The sequence below is a fragment of the Microtus oregoni genome, unplaced genomic scaffold, assembly GCF_018167655.1.
Source record: "Microtus oregoni isolate MIOR12 unplaced genomic scaffold, Mior012 000012F_ref0000307, whole genome shotgun sequence".
Taxonomy (NCBI): domain Eukaryota; kingdom Metazoa; phylum Chordata; class Mammalia; order Rodentia; family Cricetidae; genus Microtus; species Microtus oregoni.
The window spans coordinates 3,955,698-3,969,703 of NW_024543071.1; the positions used below are offsets into that span (position 1 = coordinate 3,955,698).

At 49.6% G+C, this 14,006-nt stretch overlaps 1 protein-coding gene across 1 annotated transcript in view; it reads right to left on the minus strand.

Moving 5' to 3' along the window:
* The window catches only part of Fhip2a (FHF complex subunit HOOK interacting protein 2A), a 29,819-nt gene extending 19,147 nt beyond the window's left edge, over nucleotides 1–10,672 (minus strand). The window contains exons 1-3 of the mRNA XM_041661727.1: nucleotides 10,221–10,672; nucleotides 3,437–3,515; nucleotides 214–383 (exon numbers count right to left, since the gene is read on the minus strand). Of these exons, the coding sequence (XP_041517661.1) occupies nucleotides 214–383; nucleotides 3,437–3,515; nucleotides 10,221–10,265 (294 nt within the window). The 5' untranslated portion in view covers nucleotides 10,266–10,672. The remainder of the gene's footprint in view (nucleotides 1–213; nucleotides 384–3,436; nucleotides 3,516–10,220) is intronic.
* Between the last annotated feature and the right edge of the window lie 3,334 nt (nucleotides 10,673–14,006).

The following is a 14,006-nucleotide window of genomic DNA, read 5'->3' on the forward strand; positions in this document are numbered from 1 at the left end:
CTCCCTGACTGTGAGCTCATGGGCTGGAGTTCACCCTGGGATTCTAGGCAGCTAAGCGGGAGTGCGGTCCTGAGCAGCGGCAGCTCCGCTCTCTCTGTGCACAGGACACAGGACTCCCCCATCTCCCCAGTCTCAGGCCCTGCAGTGCCACGTGCCATTCCTGTCTCCACCTGGAGCTTTGCCTGTATCACACAGGGTGGGTCAGGGGCTTACGTCGGCTTTCCCTAAGGTGTACAATGTTTCCAAGATCTTGTGATGGAGCAGGTACTCCATACATGGCCCCGTCTCTCCAGACTCTCGCTCATTTTCCTCTTGCACCAGTATGTCCAACATCTGCTCCAGGTGGGACGGAATGTTCGTATCCGTCACGGGGGCTTTATCATCTAAACGATAGAAAAATTACATCATTACTCAAAAATTTCTTAAACTTCCTGTGTGCGACTACATTACCTTCCTTCTTGCCTCCATCCCAACTCTGAACGGAGTTCTGAACCACACGTCTGAGGCATGCTCACAGCATGTCTGTCTTTGTTAGCATGACACAGTCAAGCTGTGACCCACAGCCTGGAACATACTGTCAGTGAATGTTCCTCCGTTATCATTTGGAAATGGTCTCTGAAAGGCAGAACCCAACCTCTGTCTCCTCTTGTCCACTGCTCCTAAATTATTAACTTTCCTGTGACCCCTGCACACACTTCTGCCTGAGTGCCTCTGCTCGTCTACTCAGGAGCTCAGCTCCCTTAGAGCCCAGGTTAGACCTTGCTCCCTCCAACTCCCTGTCTCTCCATCCTCCACTTGTCCCAAGACTCTCCCCGACTCAGACTGCATCTGTCCCGCACTAACGAATGTGCACACTTGCTTCTGCTATGAGATAGAGAAAAAAAAAAATCCTTTAAAGCAAGAATGTTTAAATCCTTTAAAGCAAGGCCTTAAGGCCAAAGAAGGAAAAGTAAAATCACAAAAGCTGACAGTAATATTAAATGTGGCTTGTCTCAAAAGAGAAACCTCTGCAGGTCAGCGGCTAAACACAACTGCACTCAGTGCGTGTAAACTGACTTTACATCTGGGGCCACACCCCAGCCACCACTGACTGCAGAGTTGCTTCTGCACCTCAGCACCACAGATCACACACACAAAGGAGACTACACGGCCCAGATGGGCTAAAGTACAGTTTGCTAATCCTCAAGCTAATCGAGCCAAGCCCTTCTCCTTACTGATCAGAACAGGAGCAACAGGAGATAACACAGGATAAGTGGGGTCTACTCCTGGCTGCTGGGCTTTCTGCCTTGTTTACATGGGAGAACCATCCACTGTCTCCCAAGGCTAAGTCCCCACTTCAGTGCTAATTCTCTCCTTCCTACATAGTGACAACGCTCGCCAACAACCCAGTCTGACTCTGGGATTTGCCCTTTCCTCCACTGGATTCTCTGAAACTTATCTTACATCTTCCGTCTGTCTCTCCACCCGTTTCTTTTTAAATGCTGGTGTTGGATGCTGGTGTTGTGGATGCTGGTGTTGGATGCTGGTGTTGTGGATGCTGGTGCTGGATGCTGGAGTTGTGGATGCTGGTGTTGGATGCTGGTGTTGTGGATGCTGGTGTTGGATGCTGGAGTTGTGGATGCTGGTGCTGGATGCTGGTGTTGTGGATGCTGGTGCTGGATGCTGGTATTGGATGCTGGAGTTGTGGATGCTGGTGTTGGATGCTGGAGTTGTGGATGCTGGTGTTGTGGATGCTGGTGCTGGATGCTGGTGTTGGATGCTGGTGCTGGATGCTGGTGTTGGATGCTGGTGCTGGATGCTGGTGTTGGATGCTGGAGTTGTGGATGCTGGTGCTGGATGCTGGTGTTGGATGCTGGAGTTGTGGATGCTGGTGCTGGATGCTGGTGTTGGATGCTGGAGTTGTGGATGCTGGTGTTGGATGCTGGAGTTGTGGATGCTGGTGTTGGATGCTGGAGTTGTGGATGCTGGTGTTGGATGCTGGAGTTGTGGATGCTGGTGTTGGATGCTGGTGTTGGATGCTGGAGTTGTGGATGCTGGTGTTGGATGCTGGTGCTGGATGCTGCACCAAACTTGTGCCAGGCAAGTGCTCTACCACTGAGTTATCCCCCCATCCTAGGACCTTACATCTTTCCAAGTAATTAAAACATTTCTGGGGTTTTGGGGAGGTGGCTCAGTGGGTAATGTGCTTTCCATTCAAGCACAAGAACCGAGATCCCCAACACCCACGTAAAAGCCAGGTCTGGTGGCTGTGGCTGTGATCCCAGTAGTCTGGGGAGAGAAAAGTCGGGTGGACCTCAGGAACTCACTAGTCGGCCAATCTAGCAAATCCATCAGCTTCGGCAACAGACAGTGTCTCAAAGAGTAAGGTGGAGACGGTCAACGAGATGGATGAACAGGCGAAAGTGCTCGCTGTGCCTGATGACCCAAGCCAACCCCGGGAGACAGCCAACCCCACAGAGCTGGGCTCTAGCATACACATACACCAAGGCATGCTTATTCACATGCATCAAACACACACGCACATGCACACACTACACACATATACATCACACACATATACACTACACACATCACACACATATACTTCGCACACACACGCACATACACACACTACACACATATACACTACACACACTACACACTACACACACACGCACACTACACACATATACATCACACACACGCACATGCACTACACACATATACATCACACACACTACACACACACGCTCACGCACACACAACACACATATACATCAAACACACACACATACTATACACATACACACATATATATCACACACACATATACATCACACACATATACACTACATGCACACACACTACACACACACACACATACAAGGGGGGACGGACAGGAACTGAGGGGGATGGAGGGAACGGGAAGAGAGAGACTGAGAAACTAACTGACCAATTTTTACAAACATAAAAAAGGTGGAGTGACTAAAGGTGCCAGGTGTGGTCTCTGTCCCCACCCCGCTCCCACCCATCCTGGGTCTCCTTACACAGCACTCCTCATGGGGGTGAACCACAACTGTCCATCTATTTTCTACCCATTTCTCCAAGTTTCATCACTGATCATCTCAAGGACACCTGTATGGGGCCCGACGGACGCATCAGCAGGTGGGAGCACCCAGTGAGGGCCTCTCCAGACAAAGGTGACCAAGAGGCAGTGTTGTCTTCTCAGGACTGAAGTAGCCACCTGCCCCCCTCCCCCGCATACAAGCTCTGTTAGGACAGAGCTGCAGGGGCTGCTGCGTCCCCGCTGCCCAGAACAATGACAACATAGGAGACGCTCCAAAGGGCCATTAAGAATGTCCCTAAGAGAGGAGTCAAAGGTAAAACTGTTTAAAGTTAACAATAAAGTAACTGAGACCTCATCTTGAAGCAGATCGTTGGCACGCATGTTCCTTACCTGAAGTTTCTATGTAGTAATGGGTGATCGCCTTCCAATGATAAACAAAATCTTCTTGTAATGGAAGAGACGGTGCGAGCTGCAAACACAGAGACCAGACGTGTGAGAACGAGGCGCTACAATAAGGGGCAGACTTGAACTCAGATATCAAATACAATCAAAGTGAGTTGAATCCGAAGAAGTAAAATGATTTACTAAGAAGAAAGCCACCTTTATCAATACTATTACTAAACTACCCCACAGCCAACTTTCCCCCAGCTGCTGTTATCACATGGATTCAGGTGACGAAACCAAAACGACGCGGTATCGCGAAACGGCATTACTGATAACCAGAGGTCTGCGTACCTGGGACTTTGGAAGGGGAAAGGGTGATGAGCAGCTGGCAATCGCTTACCCATCAGTACGGCAAACACGAGCACTGCCAACGTCATAATCAGATTAAACTGCTTCCTACTTCCCATGGCTTTCTGATGTAAATCTTTTTCTTTGTAAGCCTAGGTCAGGCAGTGTATATTTTTAGGAAAATAACTACATGAACAAGACATAAAGTCTACAAAATGTGTTAAACGGCAAGCTTTGAGAGGCACTTTGTAAGTTTTAAGGGCAGAATTATAGCACTAGCCACCTTGCCGCAAGCCGACCAGCATTAGGGAATGCGTGTTAAATGGAAGAAAGGCAGATGAGGCCACTCCTCTGACTCCGGGCTCTTTTGCTAGAAAGGGGTGGGGGTGGAGGGACAGAGAGGTGGGGGCCACTCTAGAGGTGTCATTGAGTTCTGTCAGAAGTACAGCTCTGACCATGGTTGTGCAGGTAGAGGTTTCTATCCTGAGAACCCAAGTCTGACGGGTAAACTGCCGTTTCATGCTCGGCCTCTAAGTGCCAAGAGTGTCCAACACTGTGGCCAGCAATCTTCTACAAAGCTCACGCTTGACAAGGGAGCAAACTGAGCACGCATGCACACACACGAACATGAACACGCATGCACACACTCATCACATCCTAAGAAGTCTTCAATTCTGTGCTGGCTGCAGGCTGGGGACAGCCACCCAACGACCTGCAGGCAGATCTCTCCTAGCTTCCACTTGTTCCGCGATGACCTTTGGTTTCCCAGCCAGCGACCTTGTAGTTGACAACTCTGTCAACACAATTTCTCAACTCTTGTGCAACTTACGGGTACAGTCACAGACATGCTAAGTGGCTCAAACCACCAGGTGAAACACATTTATGAAAAGAAACTGGATGAAGAATTTCACACCATCACTGGTTTCTTCAAGCTGATTCTTCCTACACTGGCCTGTGTGCAGAGATCTTGACCAAGAAAGTAGAACTATCCAGGGCCACCATGAAGGAGCGAACAAGCAGCCAAACTTTACTTACTTGTGTGGGGTTAAATTTACTAAAATGAAGCAGACACAGAAGGAAATGAGATGTGTTTAATGCAGTAACAATTCGACCTTTTAGGTGGTGACAATGTCCCTCCTCCAGTTTCTCCCCAGCAGTGGCACACAGCAGGCTGGAGGCTTTGCCAGTTGTGTATGGGCAGCCTTGCCACAGAATACCAGCAAATCCCAAGCAGGATGGCGCTATTACCTCGGTGCTGGAGGGAGGGAAACCGTGGAACTATTCTGAATCGCCAATAACTCAGATGAGTAACAATCTCATTCAAACATAAATAAATTCTTACTTTGTGAGACTACAGTGAACTTGTCTTTTCTGTTACTAAGATGCAAATGACCTGTTACCACTGCATAAAAACATCTATCCTTTGACAGGAATGGTGACTCAGCTCCAGGAGACTGTAATTTAATGTTTTAGTATTCGGAGATTAAATACTCAAAACTCTCATCCCAAATTGCCAGGTTACCTATCTGTGACTTCTGTTCTCCTACCTGGGTCTTCCTGTTCTCCTACCTGGGTCTTCCTGTTCTATCTGTGACTTCCTGTTCTCCTACCCAGGACTTCCTGTTCTCCTATGTGGAAGCTCCTCCTCTTCAGGAAGTTTTCCCTGTCCACTCTGAGGCTTCCTCCTAGCCTCGACCCCAACCTTTCCCACTGTTTAACCTTCTCTCCCTTAGGCCGGATCTGGACAAGGGCCGGGGTGGACCCATCCCTTTCATCATTTAGACTCCTGGTTTCAACTCAGCGATGGAGCCGAATCAGCACCAAAATACTCATTCCATGAAAAATGGGCGGCCCAGTCAGTGACAGTTGATGTGTGGGCTTGCAGGCCAGCACTGCACTGGCCAAGCACATTATCGAGTCTTTACTCACTGGCAAACTGAGGTCAAACCGAGGGCCTGGCAGAAGCAAATGCTCCACCGTCAGGCCACACCCCTAGCTCGCTTTTCACTTTCTGGTGTTGCAGCAGCGGCTCACTACATATTCCAGGTAGGCCTTGAACTTGCAATCTTCCTGCCTCCGCTTCTTGAGTGCTGGGATTACAGAAGTGCGGCACCCCAGGCACCCAGCCTAAAATGCTGTTAAACTCTCATTCAGAGTTCCTCTTTTGCTCAAACTCCCATCAGAGACCAAAACACCGGTTAGCTGACTTGCCTTAGGTAACAATGCTTTCTGCTAGGAACCTGGACTTTGTCCAACATGTCCAATATGCAAAAGAACTTCCATCAACAAACTGGACAAAACTTTGTGGCCACAACCTCTGCTTTAATGATCTACAAAATGCACATCCTAAAAGATTCTACCCCAAACTGTCTTTGTTCTGTTGTTTGTTTTTGTTTGAGACAAGGTCTCTTGTAGTCCCAGCTGGCTTCAAACTCACTGTGTAGCTGGCCGTGAGTTCCTGATCCTCTGGCTTCCAGCTCCTAAGGGTTGGGATCACAGCATGTACAATCCACATCTGGGTTTGCCCTGTTTTTCTTAAGACAGGGTTTCATGGTACAGTCCAGGCTTGCCTGGCTCTCACTCAGGAAGGTCTCAGAGAGACAGGTGCGAGCTACCACATCTGCCGCCAAGTTCCTTAACACCTTTCCCCCCTTTGCTGCGTCTCTACTACCTAGTTCTAGTCTTAGCCCCAGAGAACCTTCCCCAACTACACCTAAGATCAGTTTCCTTCTTCCTACAGCCCCCAGCCGGTGGAAGCATTGTCAACCAGGCTCCACACAAAGCTCCCCTACGCACCTCATTTACCCTCTGCAGCAATCCGGGGCATCTACTCACTCCCACAGCACATCCTTGTGTGTTCTGTACAGTATGACGTCCCACATGTTTAGCCAGTGGGCACTGGGAACCAAGATGCAGACATTCCATCTTCACCCTGGCTCTTAAAAGTCTCGCTTTGTGAGGAAGCGACTCGAGTTGGGCTGGGAAAAGAAGCCCCAGGATGGAGTCGTTCTCTAGAACTGGTGGCCACTAGGGGGGCACAGGATCAAGGCCCAGGTTCAGTCCCCAGTATGGTGCATGGGGTGGATGCGGTCCCCAACAACTGCCTATTAACTGTACTTGGAAAACACTCATTCCATTCTGTAGGATGACTTCCACTGCGCTAGTTAAAACAGGTAAAAGGTCATAAGGGGAAACTTCCACTGTGGTACCCCCGCAGCACCTGGCCCTCGGCAAACACTACATGGGAACTGGCAAATAGTCTAGTCTAACCTTAGGACAGGCTCATCAGAGCTGAGACATGCGGCACCTGGCTAATGACATGTTCATTCCCGCGACTCTTCCTGACAGACCCATGCAACATGAGAGGAGCATCCTTTGGGGAAAAGGAGGTAAGAGTCACATTCCGCGCTTGGCTTCTCTCCTACCCTTATACTGTGTCTATCGGCTTAAAACACATTTATGAACGTGAAGCTTTGAAAATATCTTCTTCTATCCTCCTCTGTGTGGTTATTGGCAAGTGAGGGGAAACCATTTAAATATGCATGCCAGGTATGAGAGCATGCTCCTGTAATCCCAACTACCTGGGGGCTGAGGCAGGAGGACCACAAGGTTGAGGACAGCCCAGGCAACTGAATGAGACCCTATTTCAGAATAAAAATGTGAAGGCTGGAGAGATGGTTCAATAGTTACGAGTACTTGTTGCCCTTGCAGAGAACCGGGTTTGGTTCCAGGGACTTTGGCATCCTTTTCTGACCCTGATAGGCACCTAGCATACACTCGGTTCATATACATACAAGCAAGCAAAACTCTCACACATGAAAAAAGTAAATCTAAAATATATTAACTTAAACATATATTTAAAAGTTTAAAAGGGGTAGGTACTGAGATGATCCCGCAGTCAAAGACAGGTGCTGGTGTCTGACCACCTGTGTTTGATTCCCCGGGATTCATATGGTAAAGGGAAAGATGTCCCCAGACTTGACCCCATCAACTGCTGTGGTCTCTCTCTCTCTCTTTCTCGCGTGCACACACACATATGCATGCACTCACTCAAAAAAAAAAAAAGCCATGATAAAAATGTTCAGAAAAGGTCAGGGGTGGGTAGAAGCCTGGAACGGAGCTCCCCTAACATTTACCAAGGCAGGCCCTGGGTTAAATCCTCAACACCAGAAACTAAACAGAAAACAAAGCACCAGCCTGAGGTCCCAGATCTTGGGGGAGGGGGACAGAAAGATCAGGAGTTCAAGGTCATCTTTGGTGACTTCGTAAGTTTGAGGGCCCTGACTCGAAACCAAAACAAAGCAAACCAAAAAATTTAAACTCCTTATCTAGATGAATATATATCTGATCAACCTTTAAAAAAATATAGAAGGCTTATCTGACTGCTATGGACACTTGGACACCATATCACTAGGAGGCCAGGTAGGGCAGCATAGTTCTGAAGATGCGTGCAATGAGAGGTCCGGTCACACGCAGGCCTGGGATTCCCTCCCAAGTCTGCAGAACCCTGATGAGTCTATGCACTGGAATGCTGCACCAGAACATAAAAAGAGAAAGAAAAAGTCAACAAATTATGGGATGGAAAGACTTGTTTATGGATAAAAAAAGTGAAAAAGTCAATGAGTAACCAGAAACTAATCTTGGGTTAGGAAACATTCAGCTACCAAAGGATGGCTTATTTACCATTATCTAAGAGTTCTTTCCCAGGAAAATGTTGAAGGGGGCATAAAAAATATTCTTCATGGGATGAAGTCTATTATTCTATAATTCCAGCCCTAGGGCAAAGATCTACAAATTTACAACTCTAATTGTTTGCTGACCCTAAAACTCACCGTGGTATTTGATTTTTTTCTTTAAAAAGGTATTGTGAATTTGAAAGTGATTAGGTCATTCTCAACGTAAGTTCAGGGCCAGCCTGGGCTACCTGAGACCCTATCCCAACAAAAAAGCAGAGCAGAACCAGCTGGATTTCGGGAGCTGTACTTTTTCTTGGTAAACTGTGTGGGTGGCAGCACAGCTTAGAAACCAGCATTGAGCAAGCGGACTTGACATTTTTTCCAGGGGCCAGACATTTCTCCCTGGACTAGGCCAACCTAGTGAACTCATTCCCCTCACTGACAGCGCAAGACAGAGACACTATTACCTAGCCAGTCTCTCTCAGGTAATTTGGTAGATGTTAATGATACGTGCAATTACAAAAAGATTACAAAGTTAGAAAACACGGGCCTCAGGACAAAAATGAGCTAGGCTTTGGGATGTGCGTAGAACTTAACACTCTAGAGGCTAAGGCAAGAAGTTCAAGGCCAGTCTGGGAAACTTGGTAACATTTGATCTCAAAAAAATAAAATACAGTAGGAGAGCTTCTGCCTAGAATATGACAGGCCCCAGGGCCTAACCCACGTAACTTATTTAATTCTTTCTAATTTATCATTACGTTTGATGACTCTTTAAAATCTAAAGTATAATTCAAATCATCAATATAACTGTTCTTAAAACTTTTAATTATTTTACGAATGCAGACTGACTCTATATAAAGCAGGAAATGCAAGCGGCTCACAGCCCTGTCCTTTGCCACCTGTGTCAATACAGCTCCTCTCCCTCTTTCTTGGTCTGATGTGTCACCAAGGGGGGGGGGGGGGGGACAAAAACAAAATACCTAAATTCCATATACTACATAACTGGCAATTGTATTAAAGTTTTGTCTCCATGACTAAAATTCACAATTCTAATTTTGTTAGCTGACCCTTAACATCACTGTGGTATTTTTTTTCCTCCCTTTAAAAAGTAGAGTGAAGTTGAAAGTGTTATTGTCTTTCTCAACATGTAAAGAAAATGTCCTCTTAAAAATGAACACAGTAACTTTCTTCACACAAAGTAACACTCAACCCAAAATAAGCAAGTTTAAAATAAAGCCGTGTTGAGCACCGGCAAGGTATTCTCCTTCTGGGTTGTTCAGGTCTGTCAGGAGGTTTGTGTAAGGTCCCTCTGTGCGTTTAAGACCGGCCTCAAAGTACAGCGGTTGCAGGCTGAGCCAAGAGCGTCCGGGAAGCGCAATATTAGACAAGAAAGGGGAAACAGATGGTGTGAGCCCGGCGATCGCGGACCTGCAAACTCCTGCAGATCCATCACCCAGGTCCGGCCGAGGTGGGCCGCCGGGCCCGAGCAAACAATCACCGGCACCGGCGTCACCCGGGCCCGCGGGCCCACCCGCACGAAAGCCAAAGCAAGCCCAGCCCACCGGCGCCGCCGTTCTATTGTCTGGCACAGCGACGGCCCGGAGGCCCCGGAGGTTAACGGCGCGGAGGCCCCGGGAGCCGCCCGGTTCGGGGCGGGAGGGCAGAGGCTGCGGTGGGGAGGAGCGCGCAGGCCTCCCCGCAGCTTCCCCCGCGCCCCGCAGCCCGGGCGGCCGATCCCCGCCACCCCGCACCCCGCGCGGCCTCACCGCCTCCACGGCGTGCTGCAGGATGGACGTGAGCTTGGAAAACATCTTGTCCCGGGACTGCAGCAGCTTCTCCCGGGACGACCTGGAGAGCTCCTCGATGCGCCGCCGCCGCCCCTGCTGCGGCTGCCCGGGCCGCTCCAGAGTGAAGGCGGGTGCGGGCGGGGAGCTGAGGACGGAGGCCGAGCGGGAGGCGCGGCGGCTCGGGGAGCGCGAGGGGCGCGGGGAGCGCGGCGGGCGGCTCCGAGGACACTCGGCTGGGACTCGGGGCCCCGCGGAGCTCGACGGTGGCGGTGGCAGTGGCGGCGGCGGCAGCGGACACGGTGGCAGGAGGCTCGGGCTCTTCCGGCAGCGCTGCCCGCCGCGTCCTGCAGGGGGCGCCGGTGCGGCCCGGGGAACCCGAGGCCTCCGCTGCCTGCGGCGCGGGACGTGGGGCGGGGCGCGCAGAGGCGGCGGCGGCGGCCGCGGCGGCTGCGGCGGCGGGGAGGGCGGGGCCGGCGCGGTGCACCGGGAGCTGCTCGAGCTCGTCTCTCGGTGAGCGGCGCAGGGAGGGGGTTTCGCAATGACACGTTGACATGGTGCTTACGTGTGCACCTTACGGGGGCGGGGGCAAGTTGGGAAGGCCGCTAGGGAAATACCGGCATCCCTAACGCCAGAACGACCGGTGGGTCCGCGTGCTAGGAACTCGAGCGCAGCCGAGGCAGGTGGGGGGAAGAAAAGAGTCTGCTGGACTGTAAAATAGCGTTTTATCAAAACCGGAAGTTCCGAGTGGACACGTGGGACGAGGGTTCGGTTAAATAACTCAGGATAGTGCCTTGCACCGTTTCAGTGTGTTCCTGGAAAAGAATCTTTAAGATGCCTCAGACCGATGAGTGGAGTGGGAAGCACCGAGCCGGAGGCTTCCTAAAACACTGTGTGTACATCAATGTTGAATCCTAGAGGAAACACTGATTTCGACTGGACAGTTTTAATTTGGTTGATGGAACTTCTGAACAATCCTGGTGAACTTTGCTTTAAGCTGATGTTAGCATTTCACCGAGAGGATCAATCAGGACGTTCTGGATTAGAGGAGTCGATTTCTCATAACCTTGGGTGAAAACACCTATTTATAGTAGAATTCTTTGAACAGAGGACAGGAAAGGCAGAATAGCCGGTTTAAGAAGCCGGGCTCTGGAGCTGGGTGCCTGCTGGGGTCCAACTCTGCCACTCTTGGGCGTGGGGTACACGGATTTTCACAGACCTCCCTTGTTGTTGCTATAATATTAATAACCATCTAGAGGATGGGAAACCAAGGCATAAGGTAAGGGGAGCCTTGAGTCTTCACTTCCATTCTTGTGTTGTATGTACTTCTGCTGTGCTCAAAGGGCGGCAAACACGACCTCACTTTCTGTAAACTAAAATGCTGGCAACATCCTCTAGTATTTTTCGAATATTGAAATGTGTTCCTTTGCAGATTCAGGCTCCTTGTTCCTGCTCCAATCCAGAGCACATAATGTTTGTTGTTATTATTATTCGTAATACTTTATTAACTATAATAAGTTTCCTGGCCTAATTATATGGCATTTCATGTTTTCATAATGCCTAACAACCACAACTGTGTGACGAGGTATGTTTAAACAGACTATGGGTTGTGTACGACGGATATTTAACTTTGCATACTTATTATAAACACAATAAAATATATATTTGGCTCTGGGTTAATACCAATACTCATTTGATTTATCTACCTGGTACCTAATTTCTGAGATGCACAAGTTAACCAGAATGTCACTGAGCCAGTGGTTATGGTTGCTGTTCTCATCCCGGCATGCTTGCAGTGACACTAATGTACAGCGTGCTGAATGCATGGGTGCGGTTGGACACACATCAACAACTGATTTGAGAAAACTCAGGAAGAAGCGTCCTTACCCTTAAAAACACCGTGGTTGCCTGAAATTCCTCAGCTGGGACCTTCTGTATTTATTCTGTTTGCTTAAGGCAAGTCATAAATTTAGTCCTTTTTGAAAACTGAATTGGGGCTGGAGAATGCTTGCTAAGAATGCTTGCTGCTCTTCCAGGCTTCCCAAGTTCAGTTCCTCACACCTGCACCAGGTGCCTCAACCTCCTTTAAGCCCAGTTCTAGGGGATCCGACACTGTCTTCTGCCTTTGAGGGCATGTGCATGTCTGTGTACTTGGAAGAAGCACACACACTTAAATAAACACAGAAGGCCTGGAAAACTGAGGCCCAAATAGGATGGAACTGAGAGAAAAAGAGAGGAGAGATGATGCTAATTTTCAGTGTTTGGAACTTCTGATTCACTGGGTGGATGGGAAAAAAATATTAGCGACATCCGCTCCACAAATCTTGCTAAACTGAGTAAAAAGTTTCTCCTCTGTAAACCCAAAAGGACAAGGAAGTCAGGAGAAGAGACAGTAGCAGAACTAGAAGAACTGGAAGACAGCTAAAAAGGGGTTAAAAGCCAGGAATCGAAGCAATGCATTAATTCCAAGAACTTCTCATGGCTTAGGAATTAGTAACAGAAAGTGGTTTTCATGTGAAATGTCCCCCATAGATAGTCATGTTTGAACACTTGGTCCCCAGCTTGGGGAGTTAAGGAACCTTCAGGAGGCGGGGCTTCCTAGGGGAAGTGCACACTGGGAGCCTGGCTTTGAGATTTTGTAGTTGGCTCCACTTCTGGTTCCCTGTCTGTTCTCCCTGTGTGGGGGTGAAGGGACATTGGATCGCTCAGCTTCCTGACTTCTAGACTAGCCTCAAGCTCGAGCTGCCATGTTTTGCCTGCCGTGATAGACTGTCCTCTCTGGAACCGTAAAGTAAATCCTTTCTTTCCTAAGTGGCTCTCAGTTGTGGTGTTTGTCATAGCCACGGAAAGGCAACTGAAAAAGCAAATGGCACAACCAGGATCCAAAGTGGTGGGACAGGTGAAGTTTGTTGAGAACTCGGTAGACCCCCTCACTGCCCTCTGCAGACCTGGCATAAGATGGCTTAAGTCAGGAGAGGGTAGAAAGGCCATCTCGGGATAGCGGGAGAGAAAAGAATGAAGTGGGAATGGACAATGAAATGGACACATTTCTACCCCACTCCTGTCTCCTTGGATCATAAACCAGTCTGGTCTCCCCTGTCTCCTAGGATGGTCACACCAGTCTGGTCTCCCCTGTCTCCTAGGATGGTCAACCAGTCTGGTCTCCCCTGTCTCCTAGGACCGTCAACCAGTCTGGTCTCCCTGTCTCCTAGGATGGTCAACCAGTCTGGTCTCCCCTGTCTCCTAGGATGGTCACACCAGTCTGGTCTCCCCTGTCTCCTAGGATGGTCAACCAGTCTGGTCTCCCCTGTCTCCTAGGACCGTCAACCAGTCTGGTCTCCCTGTCTCCTAGGATGGTCAACCAGTCTGGTCTCCCCTGTCTCCTAGGATGGTCAACCAGTCTGGTCTCCCCTGTCTCCTAGGACCGTCAACCAGTCTGGTCTCCCTGTCTCCTAGGATGGTCACACCAGTCTGGTCTCCTCTGTCTCCTAGGATGGTCAACCAGTCTGGTCTCCCCTGTCTCCTAGGCTCGCCAACCAGTCTGGTCTCCCCTGTCTCCTAGGACCGTCAACCAGTCTGGTCTCCCCTGTCTCCTAGGATGGTCAGCCAGTCTGGTCTCCCTGTCTCCTAGGATGGTCAGCCAGTCTGGTCTCCCGTCTCCTAGGCTTGCCAACCAGTCTGGTCTCCCCGGTCTCCTAGGATCATAAACCAGTGTGGTCTCCCTGTCTCCTAGGATGGTCAGCCAGTCTGGTCTCCCTGTCTCCTGGG